The sequence below is a fragment of the Lynx rufus genome, unplaced genomic scaffold (genome assembly GCF_022079265.1).
Source record: "Lynx rufus isolate CCGP_SWC_20201006 ecotype Redwood Valley unplaced genomic scaffold, mLynRuf1.p SCAF_2, whole genome shotgun sequence".
Lineage (NCBI taxonomy): Eukaryota > Metazoa > Chordata > Mammalia > Carnivora > Felidae > Lynx > Lynx rufus.
This window is the reverse complement of record NW_025814834.1, coordinates 158,454,734-158,470,947: the sequence shown is the minus strand read 5'-3', so window position 1 is coordinate 158,470,947 and position 16,214 is coordinate 158,454,734. Positions and strand designations below refer to the sequence as shown.

Sequence of the window (16,214 nt, the reverse complement as noted above, 5' to 3'; positions counted from 1 at the left end):
ATTGTGCCACTGTTGCAATGTAGGGAGATCCGGGGAGATAACACTCTCACATTTCAATCCGATAAAATTAGAACTCAAGTTCTGAGTTGTACTCTGTATTTTTTTCTTCCTGGCCCTTTCTAGGATATATTGCCTTAGCTCTGTGTTGTAGTTCTCTCTTTATGGCATTTTGTCTACTCTGGATCAATGAAAATATGGGCTATGAGAATTCTGGAGACACCTGGAAGTTTTCTCTTCTGACTGGAGCAAAGGAATTACTGCCATTATCTTCTCTCTTCCTTACATTTTTTGATATTCCTGATTTTTTTTCCTTATATGGGTAGAGTAAGTTACTGCGAAAAAGAAGAGGGGATACCCTGGTTCTGTAAGTTTCTGGAGATACAGGTATGGGGGAAGCTCTGGTGTGGAGAGAGTATGCACATAAAGACTTATTCCCATGTGTGAATTTACTGTAATCAACACACACAGGTCCTTTCCCCCATAGATTGCTGGCTAAGCTGTGTGGCAACACTATGGGAAAAACACCACCTCCGTGAAAGAAATTATTCACTTCACTAAGCAGGGAGTCTAGCTCAACTGGAAAATCTGGATTAGATTTCAAAGTAAGAATGTTCTCCTCTCAAACCACATCCTGTCTCAAGAATAGAGAGAAAAATGGATTTTTTTTTAGGACTGAAATTCCTGAACAAAATTAAGTTGGGATAACTTTCTACCTTAGTGGGCAAACAGCTGGTTTATAGGTGAGACTCCAGTAGCTTTGACTGTTTCAAGGAAGATTCCATCACCACATCATTTGACTTCAGGTGTTCTGCCACAGCAGACAGACTCCCTTTCGAGGAATTTGCTCATGCTAGAGTAGAAGAACTAGATGAGTGCCTGCTTGGATACACAGGTGATGGCCTATCATTTGCAAAGGTGCTGTGTAAGGTAGTCAGTGACTGTCAGCCTGTTGGAAAACTGACAAATAGGCCTCCTTCTCTTAGAAACAAAACGTATCAGTGCCTGGAGATCTGTATGTTAGTTGTTGCTTCTGACCTTTTCTAATTGAATTATCTTTCTTTAGTGAGCCAGATAAAAACAATTTTAATAGATGGGGGACATGGGAATACTGCTTAGCTTTTCCTATTAAAAATAAATATGCCACACGAAATAGTTTATTTCAGGACTTATTGAGCCATTTAACTCCGTCAAAAAAGTGGTAATAGCTTCAGATAGGTAGCAAAATTCGTCTTTCTTAACCAGAAGAATGTGAGAGCTACTTTGTGTTTTTTTAAGTTTCACAATTATGTATAGCTGATTGCTTAGGCCCTGGCTGAGGCTGGTTTAGTGACGATCCCAGCAGTATTGGAGGCTTTAGCAAGAAGCTTGGATATCCACTCTCCTTCAATGGTGTGAAATAACCTCAAATCTCTGTCTTCAATCCTTGTTAAAACTTTCAGTTGTTTAAGAGTTATTTCTAAACACAATTTTCATTTTGAAAGAGAAACAAGGGCTCAGAAAGCATTTTTGTCAGAAGCAAGTTTGAGTCTGATTCTGTGCTAGGATTATTTCTTGAGGAAATATTGGTTGGTTGGTTTCATTCAAGTTCCAGTTAAGTCAAAAAGCTAAGGGAAAGTGACTCATTTCATTTCTGTTTTAAAAAATGAAAAGTAGGAAAGAAAGGGCTTTTATCTACTTAGATGTACTCCTACCTGATTACAATCTTTACTTTTTTTTTTGCTTCAGTCTTAAAGAAAGTATATGCAGAAAAAATGGATGATAAGAGAACTAGAAGAAAAAGTCAAACCCTCCTATTAATTACCTTTATCAGGTTAGCAGTGGAACAGGCACCTATGCCTTGGGTAGAGGAAGGTGATTAGCATTCAGAATACTGAAGCCCACATCAATTTAGGAAGGGCATGATTTCAAGAAAAGTTGAAGGGTAAGTTAGAAAGAAGCAATTTCTTAAGCCAAAGTATAACTAGGATCAGATCAAATAGTGATTGTTAATAAGAGTTAAAGATTAGTTAGAAGTAAAGCCCCTAATTATACCTAGAGTTTTTAATAGACTCATTTTTTTTGGAAAGGGTCTTATAAGTCAACCAATCCAACATCATATCTCTGGTTTCAAGTAACAGACTCCTCCTCCAGCAGACACAAGCCAAAGAGAAGAATTTATTGAAAGGTTATAGAACCTAAGGGCTGAAAGCCATGTCTGGGGAATGAAGTAGATCTAGGAACTTGATCATTATTTCAGGAGTTGTGCCTTCATTTTTTTTTTTTTTAAAGTTGATGCAGGGGCGCCAGGGTGGCTCAGTCAGTTAAGCATCCGACTTTGGCTCAGGTCATGATCTCACGGTTCGTGAGTTCAAGCCCCACAAAGGGCCCTGTGCTGACAGCGCAAAACCTGGAGCCTGCTTTGACTCTGTGTCTCCCTCTCTCTCTGCCCCTCCCCTACTCATGCTCTGTCTCTGTCTCTCTCTCTCACTCTCTCTCTCTCTCTCAAAAAGGAATAAAAACAATAAAAAATATAAAAATATTAAAGTTGATGCATATATCTGCACCTGTGGCATACAGCTATTGTTTGAACATGACCATGGCTGAAATTCTAAAAACTGTTTTGAATCCTGAAGTTATAAATACAAATCTATAAAGTGGTGGTAGTAACTCTGTGCTAAAATATACAGCTGTACCCTCCAGCATGGGCTATGTTACCATGACTGCTATTACAGAACTTTAGTGATGAAAGACCCTAAGCCTACCTATGCTATTCTTGTTCTGCCATCCAAAAAAAAAAAAAAATTGTGGCCCAAGAAGTGGCATGTTCAAGATTTCCTAGACAGTTAACAATACAATCTGAAGACTTGAAGTTCTTTGATTACTGTCCTATCAGACAGTGGTGTCTGATCGCCTTGGGCGATTCTGAGACCCACGGCTGAGAAAGAGTTCAGTTAAGAACCTGAATTTTCTGGTGTCAACTGTCCTTGGGTAAGTCATTTATAACTCCCTAAAGCTTCATTTGTTTAATGGGGATATTAATACCCCCCCATAGGTTGGGGTTGATGTGAGGATTTAATGACATGACCTATACACAGCTCTTGGAACAATGTCTCGTACAGATAAATGCTCCATGAGTGGTAGCAGTTATTATTATTAATAATAAAAAGAAAAGTTTAGTCAGCTCTTTGCTGCATAACAAATAACCCTGAAACTCAATGGCTTATAAGAACACTTATTTCCTACTCACAGGTCATGATCAGCTATAACTCTGCTAAGCTTAGCTGAACTTGGCTCCAGTTTTGGGCCCATGTCTGCTGCATGCGTTACCTCATCGCAGGACCCGGGCTAAAAAGCACCCCCTCCTGGGATGTGTTGTTCCTATGATGGAGGGAAGACTTGTAAGAAATGGGAGCCACGTGATGCTTTTTAAATGTTCTACTGGGAACTATTAATACTACTTCTGTTCCATTGGTCAAAGCAATCATTTGGCCAAGTCCAAAGTCAGTGAGGCAGGGAAGTTACTGCACTCACAAGCAAGTCATGTTCTGGGAGGGAATGAACAATACAATGTAATACAGGAAAGATGAAAAAAAAATCTATAGTTATTGAGACAAGGGCCTCTAAGGTAGCTTGAATAGTTTGAAAGTAGAACCTACACAGGCTGTCCATAACTTCTCATGTCTTCCAAATTATGGGCCATTAGGGAAAGCAGAGGTCCAAGGCAAACAACAGAGTTTGGAGACAGAGATTGGTTATAAGGGGACACAGTAGCATCTCTTCCTGTACAAGCTTTACTTGCTGGTGGAGATGTTGCTTTTGAGGTCATTTAGTTCGGTGTCTCTAGAGCTGAAACGTATTTTAAAAGGTTCACATTTTAAATTTTCATTCATCAGAAAAGTCCAGTAAATTCAATGTTTATATCAAAAGTGTTGCCCTTTAAAAGGGCATAGATCGAGAGCCTCCAGGTAGGTATTGAGGAAGGCTGCTTGCTCAGGACTTGTAACTTAGTTTATAACACAGACAGACACTACTGGGTACATCTGTTATCATCACACATATTTTAATTGTTTTTATTCTTAGTCATATATTGTTTACATTTGTTCTCAATCCTGAATTAATGAGGAATTTAATGAGGAAGGAAAAAACATAATTCTGCCAATTTTTCCCTAGATACTTTCATCCAGATCCATAAATTTCCATCATCTGAAAAGACTAACTATATAGAACATCAAGATATCTCTAATATTTCAAAGCATAATGTAAGGAAGAAAAATAAATCAGTGTTATGTATGTATCCTGTCTCTAACCAATAATCTATTATGAAAATAAACAAACACATGATGTTTTGAGGTCCATTCCAGATTAGAGGACATATGAGAACTACTCTGTATTCCCTTTATTCTCATACCTCAGTGCAACTACAGAAGCCATTCCCTCTGTTTGAGAGTCTTTTCCTTCTCCTTTTTCTGCCTGGTGTTCTCATTTCACCTTAATCCACAGCCCAGCTCTTACTTCTACCTGGGAAAGGAATCGCCAGTTCCCCTCAGCTGTGTCTGTTGCTCTTCCCACGGTAGTCCCACAGCACTTTAAGGAAATTACCTCCTTGATAGCTCGATTGCTGAATGTGGTCATTAAGCCTGTCTCCCCCACTTGACCCTGAGTTGAGATCAGGGGCAACTTGGTATTTCCCAGGCTATCGTACCGTGCCTCACACCCACATGTGACTGGAGGAGAGTAAGCAGAATGAGCTTGATGAGATTAGAAACTGAAGGGAACGTGGGAGAGAGCATTTCAGGAAGAAGGAAGGTGTATATCAGCAAAATGAGTAAAAAGACAAAAACTGGCATGTACAAGATATGTTTAAAGCTCAAAAAATGAACACATATGACGAGATGGGAGTTCACGAGTAGTCCTGGAAAATACAGTGGGGAGTTTAGGTTTGTGGGAGAGATGCCCATTGTCTTAGCTTGTTTGGGCTGCCATAACAAAATACCCGAGACTGAACACAACAGAAATTTACTTTCTCACAGTGCTGGAGCCTGGAAGTCCTAGATCTTGGTGCCAGCATGGACAGTTTCTGGTGAAAGCTGTCTTCCTGGTTCACAGCCTTCTCACTGTGTTCTCAAATGATGCAGAAAAAAAGAGAGCTCTGTTGTCTCCTCTCCCCCCTCCTCCTCCTCCTCCTTCTCCTCTACTTGCACTCATCCCATCATGAGGGCCCATCCTCTTGACCTAGTATAAAGCAAATTACCTTCCCAAAATCACATCTCCAAATGCCATCAAATTGGGCATTAGAGCTTCAACATAAGAATTTGGAGGGAATACCATTCGGTCAATAGTGTATGGTTAAGGAGCCAGACTGGCCTTAATTTAAGAAGTGGGCCAACGAGATCTCACTGTCCATCCCTGACATTCCTGAGGTTACATTGTTCATTTAAGAAAGTGAATGAAACTCCAGAAATCAACATTTCCAATTGAAGGGGCTTAAAAGCCAAAGGGCAAGAGCAAAATAGCCTTTTAATTTCTGAGATGAATGAACAAAGTAATTTTTGTGAGTGGTATCTTCTATTTCTACAGCAGCCATAAATCATACCTTTGGGAGCTGTACCATTTTACTTTTAAATGTACATTTTGAAAAGAACACAGTCGTTTCTTATTATGCTCCTTTTGTACAATTTCACTGCATTCATCACGAGCCAGAGAGTCCTGTTGATTCTATGGCAGGAAAACTATTTGTTATATTCACAGTCCAAGTGCTTACTGATTAGCCCAGGCATCATATTTGCTGATTGGGATTTCTCCATTTACTCATGGTCCATTTTTCATTACTTTTCAGGCCTAGATTTCTTTCATTTGATGCATTCTCTTAAGAATCACTGTCCACAATATGATATTTTCACCCATTTGAGAAGTGTATGTCCATTTACAAGTGATTCAAGCCAACATCAAGAATTCTGCTGCCCCATTTGCAGAAACTTGTTGCTGCCTAAAGATTTGCTGGGCATGTACCATTGATAGATAGTACAAATATACAGTGTTAATATAATGGGAAAACTCCAGAGTATTTCCATAGCTCCTGACTATCGAATAATATACAAAAATATATGACTTGGGGACAGCTGAAATTGTTTCCACACTTTGAGCTCTGCTTCCATTAGACTGGTTCACAATATTAGATTGAATCCCAAGGTGCTACTGATAATCATCAGCTGTTTTTCTTGCCCAGTCTCTTTGTTTAAATGTGTTCTTTCATTATCCATGGGCCTTTGAAAAAATGGGGGAAAGAAGGTTTTTAATTGAATAATCTGTATTCTGTCAGGTATTCCTTCTCCCTAGGAGAGTATATGGAAACTTACTTTGCTATTTTTATTTATCCTGCCAGTATCGTGTATTGATGAGAGAACTGAGATCCAATAGTGTTAAAACAAGACATGAAATATTGATTAATTCTTTTTTTAAATTCCCTTTTTACTCCTGAGTATAGCAGATTTCAGAAGCTGCTGCCAATATTGTGCTCTCCAATAAACCTCCATTATTAGAGGGTCTTGATCCCCTTTGGGCTTTGATAAATGATAATTATGCTTTTAAAATGTTAGCTTGGAGTGCCCCAGGCTTTGTTTTCATCAGTTCATAGAAGAAATGAGTAAGAAACAATAAAATTTAGGCTGCAGAGTTTGAGCTAAAGACCCCCAAAGGAACCCTTCCATGAAGAGGAAGCAGCTAGCGACTGAAGCAACTTAGACTCCTCATCCTTGCCCCCACCTGACACATTTTTCCTTTTCCCATTGCACATTCCCCACTGCAGGTCAGGACTTGCCCTTCGGGCCTAGGCCAAGTGAATTCGCTGATTCCTAGGGCTGTATTAGAAGGTGAGATGATTTAGTATTAGCCAAACATGAATGGCTTCAGATAGATTTGTAAAGAGAAAGAATAAGATGTTTGGCTGAATGAGGAAAACCAGTGGGACAGTCAACAGAGTGGGCAGAATGGGAACTGTAGATAGGGATAACCTGAATTTTTAGGATCAGGGACATCTTTGGGGCAAACTACTCTAAGCCAAGAGTAGGCACTGGGGAATCGAGAAATCTATTACCCTTTTAGGGCACAGGTGATCTTGGAACAGAGGGGAATCTGGTGAGATATCAAAAAGAAGTTACCGCACAGAGCAGCACACACACCCCCAACAAAGAATTATCTCATCTAAAATATCAACAGTGCTGAGATTGAGAAACCCTGACATAGAGAAAGTGCTATTATTCCATCCATCAAAGATAAGCTTCTTGTGTTCAGAACCCAAGTCACTGAGCTAATGGTGTTCAATAATTAGCAGAGCATCCTGTGAATACGTAGTAGATTCAGTTTAATCCAGTTTTCTTTTGAAGGGTATTCATTTTAGTTTCTTCAGTTCCTCCCCTGAAATTAGCCAAAAGGGAAATCTCACTCATTAGAAAGTTCCAGCTTGCCAGGTAATAGGAGAAAAATGCTTCACAATATGTTTCCAAAAATGAGAAGATGAGAGAACATGCTCAGAAGCAAAAGTACAGGTGAATGAAGCATGCTGACAGCCAAAGATAGTGAGATTGGTAAAAATAAGGATAGCTTGACAGACAACGAATCCCTGTGGGCATGTGATGACCTTTAGACATCAAGAAACAGTAAGTAAACATCAAGGGGCAAGGTAGCTTATATTTTATTGGTAATAAACTAGATGAAAGATCATATTTTAAATGATATGCCTTCAAGCATGTGCTATATCAAGGTGTTGACAGCATCATTTTTCCAAGAGATGAGCAAGTAAATTTAAGTAGTTTCCAAGTAGTAAGTATCTTGATTACCAAGGAGCAATGGGATGTAAAGTGTGGCCAGTGGAAACAAATGATTGATAGCTTCCTCTTAACACTCCTGCCTTTACTTTTCTCTGCACGGCTCATTATTCTGCCACATTAATTTAAGCTTTCTTACTGTATTGAATTAGGGGCTTAAATTCTCTTATCATCCCTATGGGAATTTTGATTGTTTATTTGTAGATGACAATAATTGTTTTTATCGATCCCCAAATGTAGAAGGTATAAAAAGTGCTATAGCTGATGGCCAGCTGGTACATAGTTAGGGCTGCGTGCACAAGTGACGAATTACAAGACAATATTTGGCCCCAGAGGAGACCCTTTAGGAATTTTTAAAGCATCTTATAGTTATTACTAGTTCTCTTCTATCTGAAAAGCATAAACAATTTCACATATGTCAGCTCAAGTCTTTTTGTTGTTTTTATTGAACCTCAAAAGGTCTACTTGAGTAAAATTTATATATCCTTATTTCTAGTACATCCACACAGCAGGAGAGTTTGGAATGGTGTAGCTACAAAATTCCCAGGGCCAGTGCCATCCAGGCCCAATGAGTTCCATTAGAGACCCAGATCACCAGGGCAATTATTCAGAAGAATTCTTGGATTAATGTAGCAGTTGCCATTATGCCACTGCAAGTGTCTTTAGATGACATTAGCTCCAAGTATTTTGAGAAGAAACCACTTTGCAGTCACCGACATGGGTAGGAAACCTCACATGATTTCACATCCCAAATTTATCAGAGGAACCAGAGAGAGAAAATGCAACTGTCTAATTAAAGTGCTGTTTTTAGGACAGGACACTTAAGCAGTATGAGCCCCCTCAGCCTGAATCAAATGCAACACAGCTTGCTTGAAGATTTTCAGGCAATTATGATCTGTCTATCCAGAAATAAAATAAATCAGGTTAGGCTTAAAGGTAATTAAGTATCAGAGACATGGTAAATTTTCCTTAGTAGTTGGTAACATGGAAAGATATTTAGCCAGGTGCCAAACTCTGAAATTCTTGACCTTCTTTTCCTGTGGTAGAGAGAAGGTAGATACGTAGAAGACCCACTTCGACAATTGCATCCTATTTATCCTTGGGTTCTGTTCTGAAGGTTTGTTGCTCAGCTCTCAACTATCTAAGTGGAACCAGAATGAGCCAGGAGAGTTGTTTTGCAGGATAGAGGTCCATATGTCACACAAATATCTTCCTTCCTTTATCCTGGAGTTATAATATTATCTTGGCCTTAACAGTTAGCAACTCCAAGGCCAAACTGACTCCCAAGAAAACCACATAAAAAGAAAATTTGCCCTAATTTAGGTTTACTTTTTCTCTCAAATTAAGCTTTAGTCTCAATACTATGATCTAGTTGTGTCCTTGGTCTTGGACATCCATTCCAGCACATTCCATGAGCAGTAGTGTGAAAGAAGGAAATACGGAGCTCCTTCCTCCAAAAGTTTAGTGGCTATAGCCACTACCATTGCAAGGTAAAAACTTTGTACCATTTTTATATATGCCTTGGGCATTTAGTGGCAGACCCACCACAGAAGTAGACATTAAATGTGATGTCACTGATTAAGGTGTACATTAATTACACATTCAACATGTGTGGAGCATGTTACTGTAGAATGGGTAAAGCTATTAAGGGTGATGATCACAGAAGCAATTGATTTTAAAATTGGAAAAAACCTTAGATGTGACTTAGTCCAACCATCTCATTTTAGAGACAAGGAAATTAAGATAAACATGTTTTCCAAGGCTTGATAGTGGCAAACCTGGAATGCGAAACCAGATATCCACATTCTCAATTCCATACCTATTCTCTACTGACTCTGGAACACATGGGATTGTGTTTTGTGAAACTGTATTGTGATTGTTTTAACAGGTGTGCTACTAGACTATATATTCTTTAAGAAAGTATTCATCACTAACTTCTAGCATAGGATCCCAATAAATGTCTGTTAAAAATACCAATAAATGGGTGAATGAGTGCGACCTGTTTTCCTCCTCATGTACAAATAAATGCTGTAATGTTTAGTTGATCTCTGCTAGTGCATGGTCAGCCTAGTAATGAAGAAAGAGAGGATAGAAAGCTTGAAAAAATAGAATGAGAAGGCAAGAAGAGTAAATGGTGTATACAATTCAAGTAGGAATATAACCAGAAAAAATCCAGCATGCAGACAAAATTTCTAGATTCGATTTGGGAGCTTTTAATCAAGACTCTTGCCTATTCTGATCTCTCCCAGTTTTCAAATAAGGACTTTTAAGCAGATGGTGCTTTAAGCAGTTCTCATCATTGCTGCTCCCCCCCAGACCCCAGAACACAGGATGGACCACAAGTTAAGTTGTATAATAAGCAAAGTTGCTCTTGAGTGTATTTCGCCTCCCTCTGGTACATCTTCCCACCCATTTGGCACCCATTCCTAACCCATGCGGATGCTGCTCTTCTTATCACAGAGGAAAGTGCATGTAACTCAATGTGGTCCTGTTTCTGAAATATTTCCCATTTAGGACGCACACCAGGAAATACAAAGAAAGACAACTTACATAGTGGATTTCAGACTCAGTGGCAAATGAGCAGAGGGGATGGATATATATGGACTGGGTTTTTCTCTCCTTACAAATCATCCAAGTCAATTAAAATGAAAGTGAGAAAATCCAGTTACCAACCCCCACTGTGAGCCTATATTGCTCCTGAACTGCTTACATGTTGTAAGTAATTTGGTACTAAATGATGCCTGTTTAAAAAAAAAAAAAAGAATCAAAGGATTCGGGGTTCTAATTATAGCACACCGATGGTTTGGTACTAGAGAACTGTATCCACAATATAGGACATCAGTGGGCAGCATCTACTGGCTGGTGGGCTCTACCTAGAGAGTGGTTATCAGTGGCTACGTGTCAGGTTCTAGAAGAGCTGGCTATGCTCCCGTATGCCAGGAAGTCTAAATGGAAGGTACAAAATTTAGTCTTTTTTAGAAATGGTGCTGCACAGTTGCCAGATAACCTGGCAAGACCCAATGCCCCTATGGAAAGACATTAAGGAGATAGGCAGTCATTCATTTAGATGGATTGGGTCCCCTTGGCTAAAGCCAAGCATGGAGATCCAGCTTTTCATCTAATGCTCCCTTGAGCTGCTGAAGTTTGGCAGACTCTTCCAGTCAGCACTACATCTTAACTACATCAGCCACTCTCCTCCTTCAGTGACTGTGATTCCCATCTTTTCCTTAAACATACCGAGCGCACTTCCACATTTGTGGTTTTGCCCTTTACATTTCCTCTTCCTGGAACACTTTCCTCTCCTATGGTCTGTTGAGCAAGTGGCATCTGTCTCCTATCACCAAAGGTAGAAATCCAAGCACTTCTTCCCACTGTACCTTATTTGAATCAGCAAGAAAAATACAATACGGTCAAACACTGGATGGAGCATTACTTTACTCACATTGAGAAGAGACAGAACAAGATCAGCTCCAATAGTGAGCCTTGGTCCCCACGGCCAATGGGTCCTTCCTGGCAGCTAATTCAGAGCCCTTGGCCTACATGCAACCTGTCTTGTGATGCAGAACAAAGAACCCTGTCCACTCTTGGCAGGGGACAGATATAATAGTGGGTTTGGTCAGGTGTCATGTAACATGCATACTTAAGCAGAACAAAGGAGTACATATTGAGTCTGAAACAGGGAAAGATATTCCCACACAAGGCAATAGCCTGGAACAGGCTGTGAGGGCTCCTTATCTCTTATTAAGGAAGTGTTCCAGGCTCAAGGCTCATTCTTAATGCAGCCAAGATGAGAGCTGGAAGACTGTATGCATGAGACTGTCTTTTCCAATATGTTCCACCATAGCTTCTTCCTATTCCCACCCCACCGCCAACAACCGTCCCCTGTCCCCCACCCCCAGATTTTGCTCCTATTATCAAAGAAGCCTTCTCTGGCCAACCTTTATAAACACAGCCACCTCAAAATCTATGAAGACAGAAGCATTTGTTGTTTTGATAATTGCTATATTGCCAGCATCTACAACAGTGAATGCACATTGTAGGTGTTCAATAAAAGTGTGTTGAAAAGATTGGTAACATGGGTCTTACAAAGGAAAAATCTTGTCTCATGATGTCTGGAAATCAGTAAAGGAAAACTTTGCAGATGCTTTCCTAGACCAAGTAATTCACCTACACACTGCATCTAATTTACACTGAGAAACCCAACAAGTCTTAAAGAAAGTGATATGTCCAGGTAAGCAAGATAACACCATTATCATTCAGTTTCCATCAGGGCTCCAAGCAGCTTTAGAAAACCTGTCCTCTGATATACAGCACTAATTTGTGTCTTACGGAAAATCAAATAAATTATTTTTTTACCCGAAGGGAGCAGGATTATTTGACTTCAGATATTTACCATATGGCTTCTCTTCCATACAGCATAGCTCCTAGGCTTAAGGTTGTAAGAGTGAGAGCATACCTATAAATTATTCAGAGATAATTCAAAATAAGTGTGTATCTTTGACAGATTGTCAAGTTTCTTAATGCTTCTTCCTGATAACAAGTGCTATGTTTTTGATAAAAGGTTGCTCGTTTCTCACCACACTTTATTGTTGTTCTGTGTGTGTGTTTTGTTTGTTTTGTTTTGTTCATTATTGTTTGTTTTTTGTTCCCCCCACAGAGTCCAGTCTGGCTCTTATCTCAGCACGGGGTGGTTTACCTTCATTCTGGCCATGGATGCCTGCTATGGCATTCACGTCTACGGGATGATAAATGACACCTACTGCAAGTAAGATCACAGGAAATTATTTTTATGCATCTCCAATTCTGATATCTTGTCAAAATATCACAATTCATTTTAATACCATAAATCGGAAAAACAGATAAAGCAACAATTATTTCCCGGTGCTCTTTGCTGACATGACATTTTATTGTCAGCACATCAAGTTGTGACTTTTAGGGGTGATAAAAAGAAAAATATTTACTACAATCTAATGTCAAATGTCAGAAGGAACATTTTTCCCTTAATCAGTGGCATATCAGGGATTTGTGGCTTGGAAATACAGAACAAGTTTAGTGGTTATTTAATTTGCAAAGCAAGTTTGTCATTTCTGCTGCTCTAAGGGCTTGATGGATAGCTAGCTACTCAATGGTTATATTTGATCATGAAGGACAAAATGTCCTGAAGCCTCAGAGAAGCTGACAGCTTAACAAGAATTCCTGGAAATTATATTTCACTAATAAGTGAGTAATCTGCCAGATACTTATTTAAAATGTGTATGTTTGTCCATAGTATATCCCTGCTGGAGGGGTTGTTTCTAATTATTTAATAAAAAAAAAAAACCTTCCATGCTTCATCAAAGTGATGAAATGGATTTTCCTACTAAGAATCTGGATAATGTTATTCAGAGAGTATTGTAATCATATTGTCCAAATGGTAACTAAACCACAATCTTCATGATCAAATATTTCTACCCTAACTATAAGTATAATGGAGCACAGATGAACCGAATATCTTATCCTGAAAAATTACAAAGCTTCTTCAAGCTCTGCAAGAGCATCAGGCTATCCAAAGTTTGCTTCCATTATATACCATTTCCTCCTTCAAGGGATAGGTATATGTTTGAAAGCAATTGGTGTGATGTATAAATTTTATTTGATTTATTAAAGCACTAAGGGTCTGGTACATCTTCCTAAAAGCTTTTATACATAATAGCTTTTAACTGAGTTCATGGACAAGAATCATGCATGGGTTTGCAAGTAAATGCATTTACTGGGCACATAATGGATTCTTGCAAATCACTGCTTCATTCTTCATCTTAATTCTTCTCTCCTTTTCTTTTCTTTCTTTTTTTTTTTTTTTGTTCTTTTTTAGGACAGAAGGATATAGAAAAGTCCCCTATCATTACTATGAACAAGGAAGAGATGAGTGTGATGAATATTTTCTTCATGAACATGCTCCATATGGGGGGCATAGGTTTATCACTGAAAAGAAAGTGTTTGCTAAATGGGCCAAGAAACACAGGATAATATTCACACACCCAAACTGGACAGTGTCTTGATGTTAGTTTTTCTGATCTTGCCACAACACTTGACATGGTAATACCACAACTGTGATGATATTGATGCTAATGACGATGACGGTGATGACAAGGACAACAATGATGATCAAGTCTGTACATTCTCAGATATGGATGGTGACCCTGCCAGTAATTTGAACTTGGGATTTCATGGAGGGTGGTTGTGCTCTTTCCATTTATTCTGAAGGTTCAACATTACATACTGCACTTTATAATTTAACTGGAATTGAAATGAAGGCCAGTAACATGACAGCCGTGACCTAAGAAATGGGAAGATTATCCTTCAAGATAGCTGCCCAGTATTCTTGAACAGTGAGTAACTTTCAAAAGCCATGGGATTTGGCCTCGTGAGACTAGGTTATTGACTCTGTGGTCTCTTCAACTTGAGCAGCTCCACCATCTTGAATGGTTGATTGTCAAACACTGACCCAAGAAATTCTATCTGGGTACAAGTATTGTACCACACTTACTAGTTAGCCTAGAGGCAGTGAAGGAATCTTCCTGACATACCATGGTCCTAGAGTACCTCCTACAGCTGAAGCCTCAGGCCATTTCTTGATTAACAAGGGAGATATCATGGCCATCGTACCCATCAGGATTATTCAACAATTCAAACACTTAATTCAAAATGGGCCAACTAGCAAATCTTGATGGATTTCCGCTCCCACCACTCCATTCTCACTACCCCAAACAATATAACCTAACCCGGTACTAGAGTGATCTCTATTACTGTTTAGTTATTTTTGGTTGAGTCCTAAATATTTCAGAAAGCTATTTAACATGTAAGATACCAACACTGTAATAACATATACTGTGAAAACATTCTTAAAACATAACCAAAAGGGTTTACTAACTCTATTTCAACATCCAACAACACAAAAATATATGCTTTTTAAAATCATGAAACGAGGAAAGCAAAGCATATTTTTACATCAATTTGTATCCTACCATACTTCATAATATATATTTGTATATTCAAATTTCTATTTTATAGGCTCAAGATGCATCTCTCCATACATTACATTATCGTTGCCAAGTGCCAACTGTTAGACATGGAGAGGAGATGATTCCTTGTGTTAAATCTGACCAGAACTTTTGCCTTCTTGGGGTTTATTTTCCCCACAGTGTATCAGTTGTTATACCATAATAACAACAATAATAATGACCTTAATGTCCAAAGTGCTTTGTCATGTAGAGTCCTCATACATATGCTGTCTCATGTGATGCCTGTGACCATCCATTGGGCTATTGCCTGCACATTCTGACATCTCCTTAGCAGATAAGCTGTAATTTGTTAATTGCTTTGATATATTCCAGATCTTCCCTTTGCTAATATTTGTATAGAATAGCATTTATGTAGACTAGTAACCAATTGATTTCAGTGCCAAATATAATACATCAGGATATGCAAAAAGTATCACAAGGATGGTCTTGGCCATACACTAGGACTCCTGTGAACGTAAGTACTTTTGATTTTTTTTAAATGACTCTTTTTAGGTAGAGAAAAATGAGGAAGCAGGACAACAGGAGGGAATGAACGCAGAGAAATACAGTCTCCTGTCCCCATCTTGAGATGACATTGTTCTCCATATAGTCATTGTTCGTTAAATATTAGAGGACTGATTTGCTGAGAGAGTTGCTGAGAGATCAAAAATATCCTTGCAAATTATTCAAAAGATGCAGCCAAGCTTAACTTACAGAGAATGATTTGGAGGATGAGAGTGATGATACATTTCACCTTAGGAGGACTTTACCATGCTAGGTCCCATGATTAGTTCTCATTAAATGAGCCATCTTGGACCAAAGCCTCTTTGCTGCTCTCTGCTGCCATTTTGATAACACCAATACATCCATGAAAATGACCAAACACCACGGTGGAACTGTTACTGTTGTTATTCTTCTGTTGTTTCCTCATATGGTTTTTAGTTCTGTGTATGTCAAGATTTTTTGAGCTAATGATGGATAGAATTGCCCACGCAAAGAAAAATAAACAGATGCAAATGTTAAAATTGTTATACAGACTGTTTAACCCCCTGTTGTGATATAGAAGTTCCACTTTTAAATATAAAGGAACATGTGATTCTCAGAATGATTCAGGGAATGACACAATTTATTTAGTTTTCTGGTAAATGCAGGGGTAAACCTATTTGTTTCAGTCCTTACCAAAAAGAAACTTTCAGCACTTGCCTGCTCTCCTGTCTCTCTATGAAGAAGACTTAGCAGGAGACTTTGTAGTGGCCACAGCGCTCTGTGGCAGGAGTTGTTTGTAGCAGGCAGTGTTTCCTCTGGAGGGGTAGGGGTGGCCTCTCCTCTCCTTTCCTCTCCTCCCTCCCCTCCCTTCCCCCCTTTTTTTTTT

General features: G+C 39.0%; 1 protein-coding gene across 1 annotated transcript in view; it reads left to right on the top strand.

Moving 5' to 3' along the window:
- Positions 1–15,882, top strand: part of ST6GALNAC3 (ST6 N-acetylgalactosaminide alpha-2,6-sialyltransferase 3) — a 400,079-nt gene extending 384,197 nt beyond the window's left edge. Inside the window, exons 4-5 of the mRNA XM_047085699.1 lie at positions 12,460–12,567; positions 13,654–15,882. Of these exons, the coding sequence (XP_046941655.1) occupies positions 12,460–12,567; positions 13,654–13,840 (295 nt within the window). The 3' untranslated portion in view covers positions 13,841–15,882. The remainder of the gene's footprint in view (positions 1–12,459; positions 12,568–13,653) is intronic.
- The last annotated feature ends 332 nt before the right edge of the window (positions 15,883–16,214 follow it).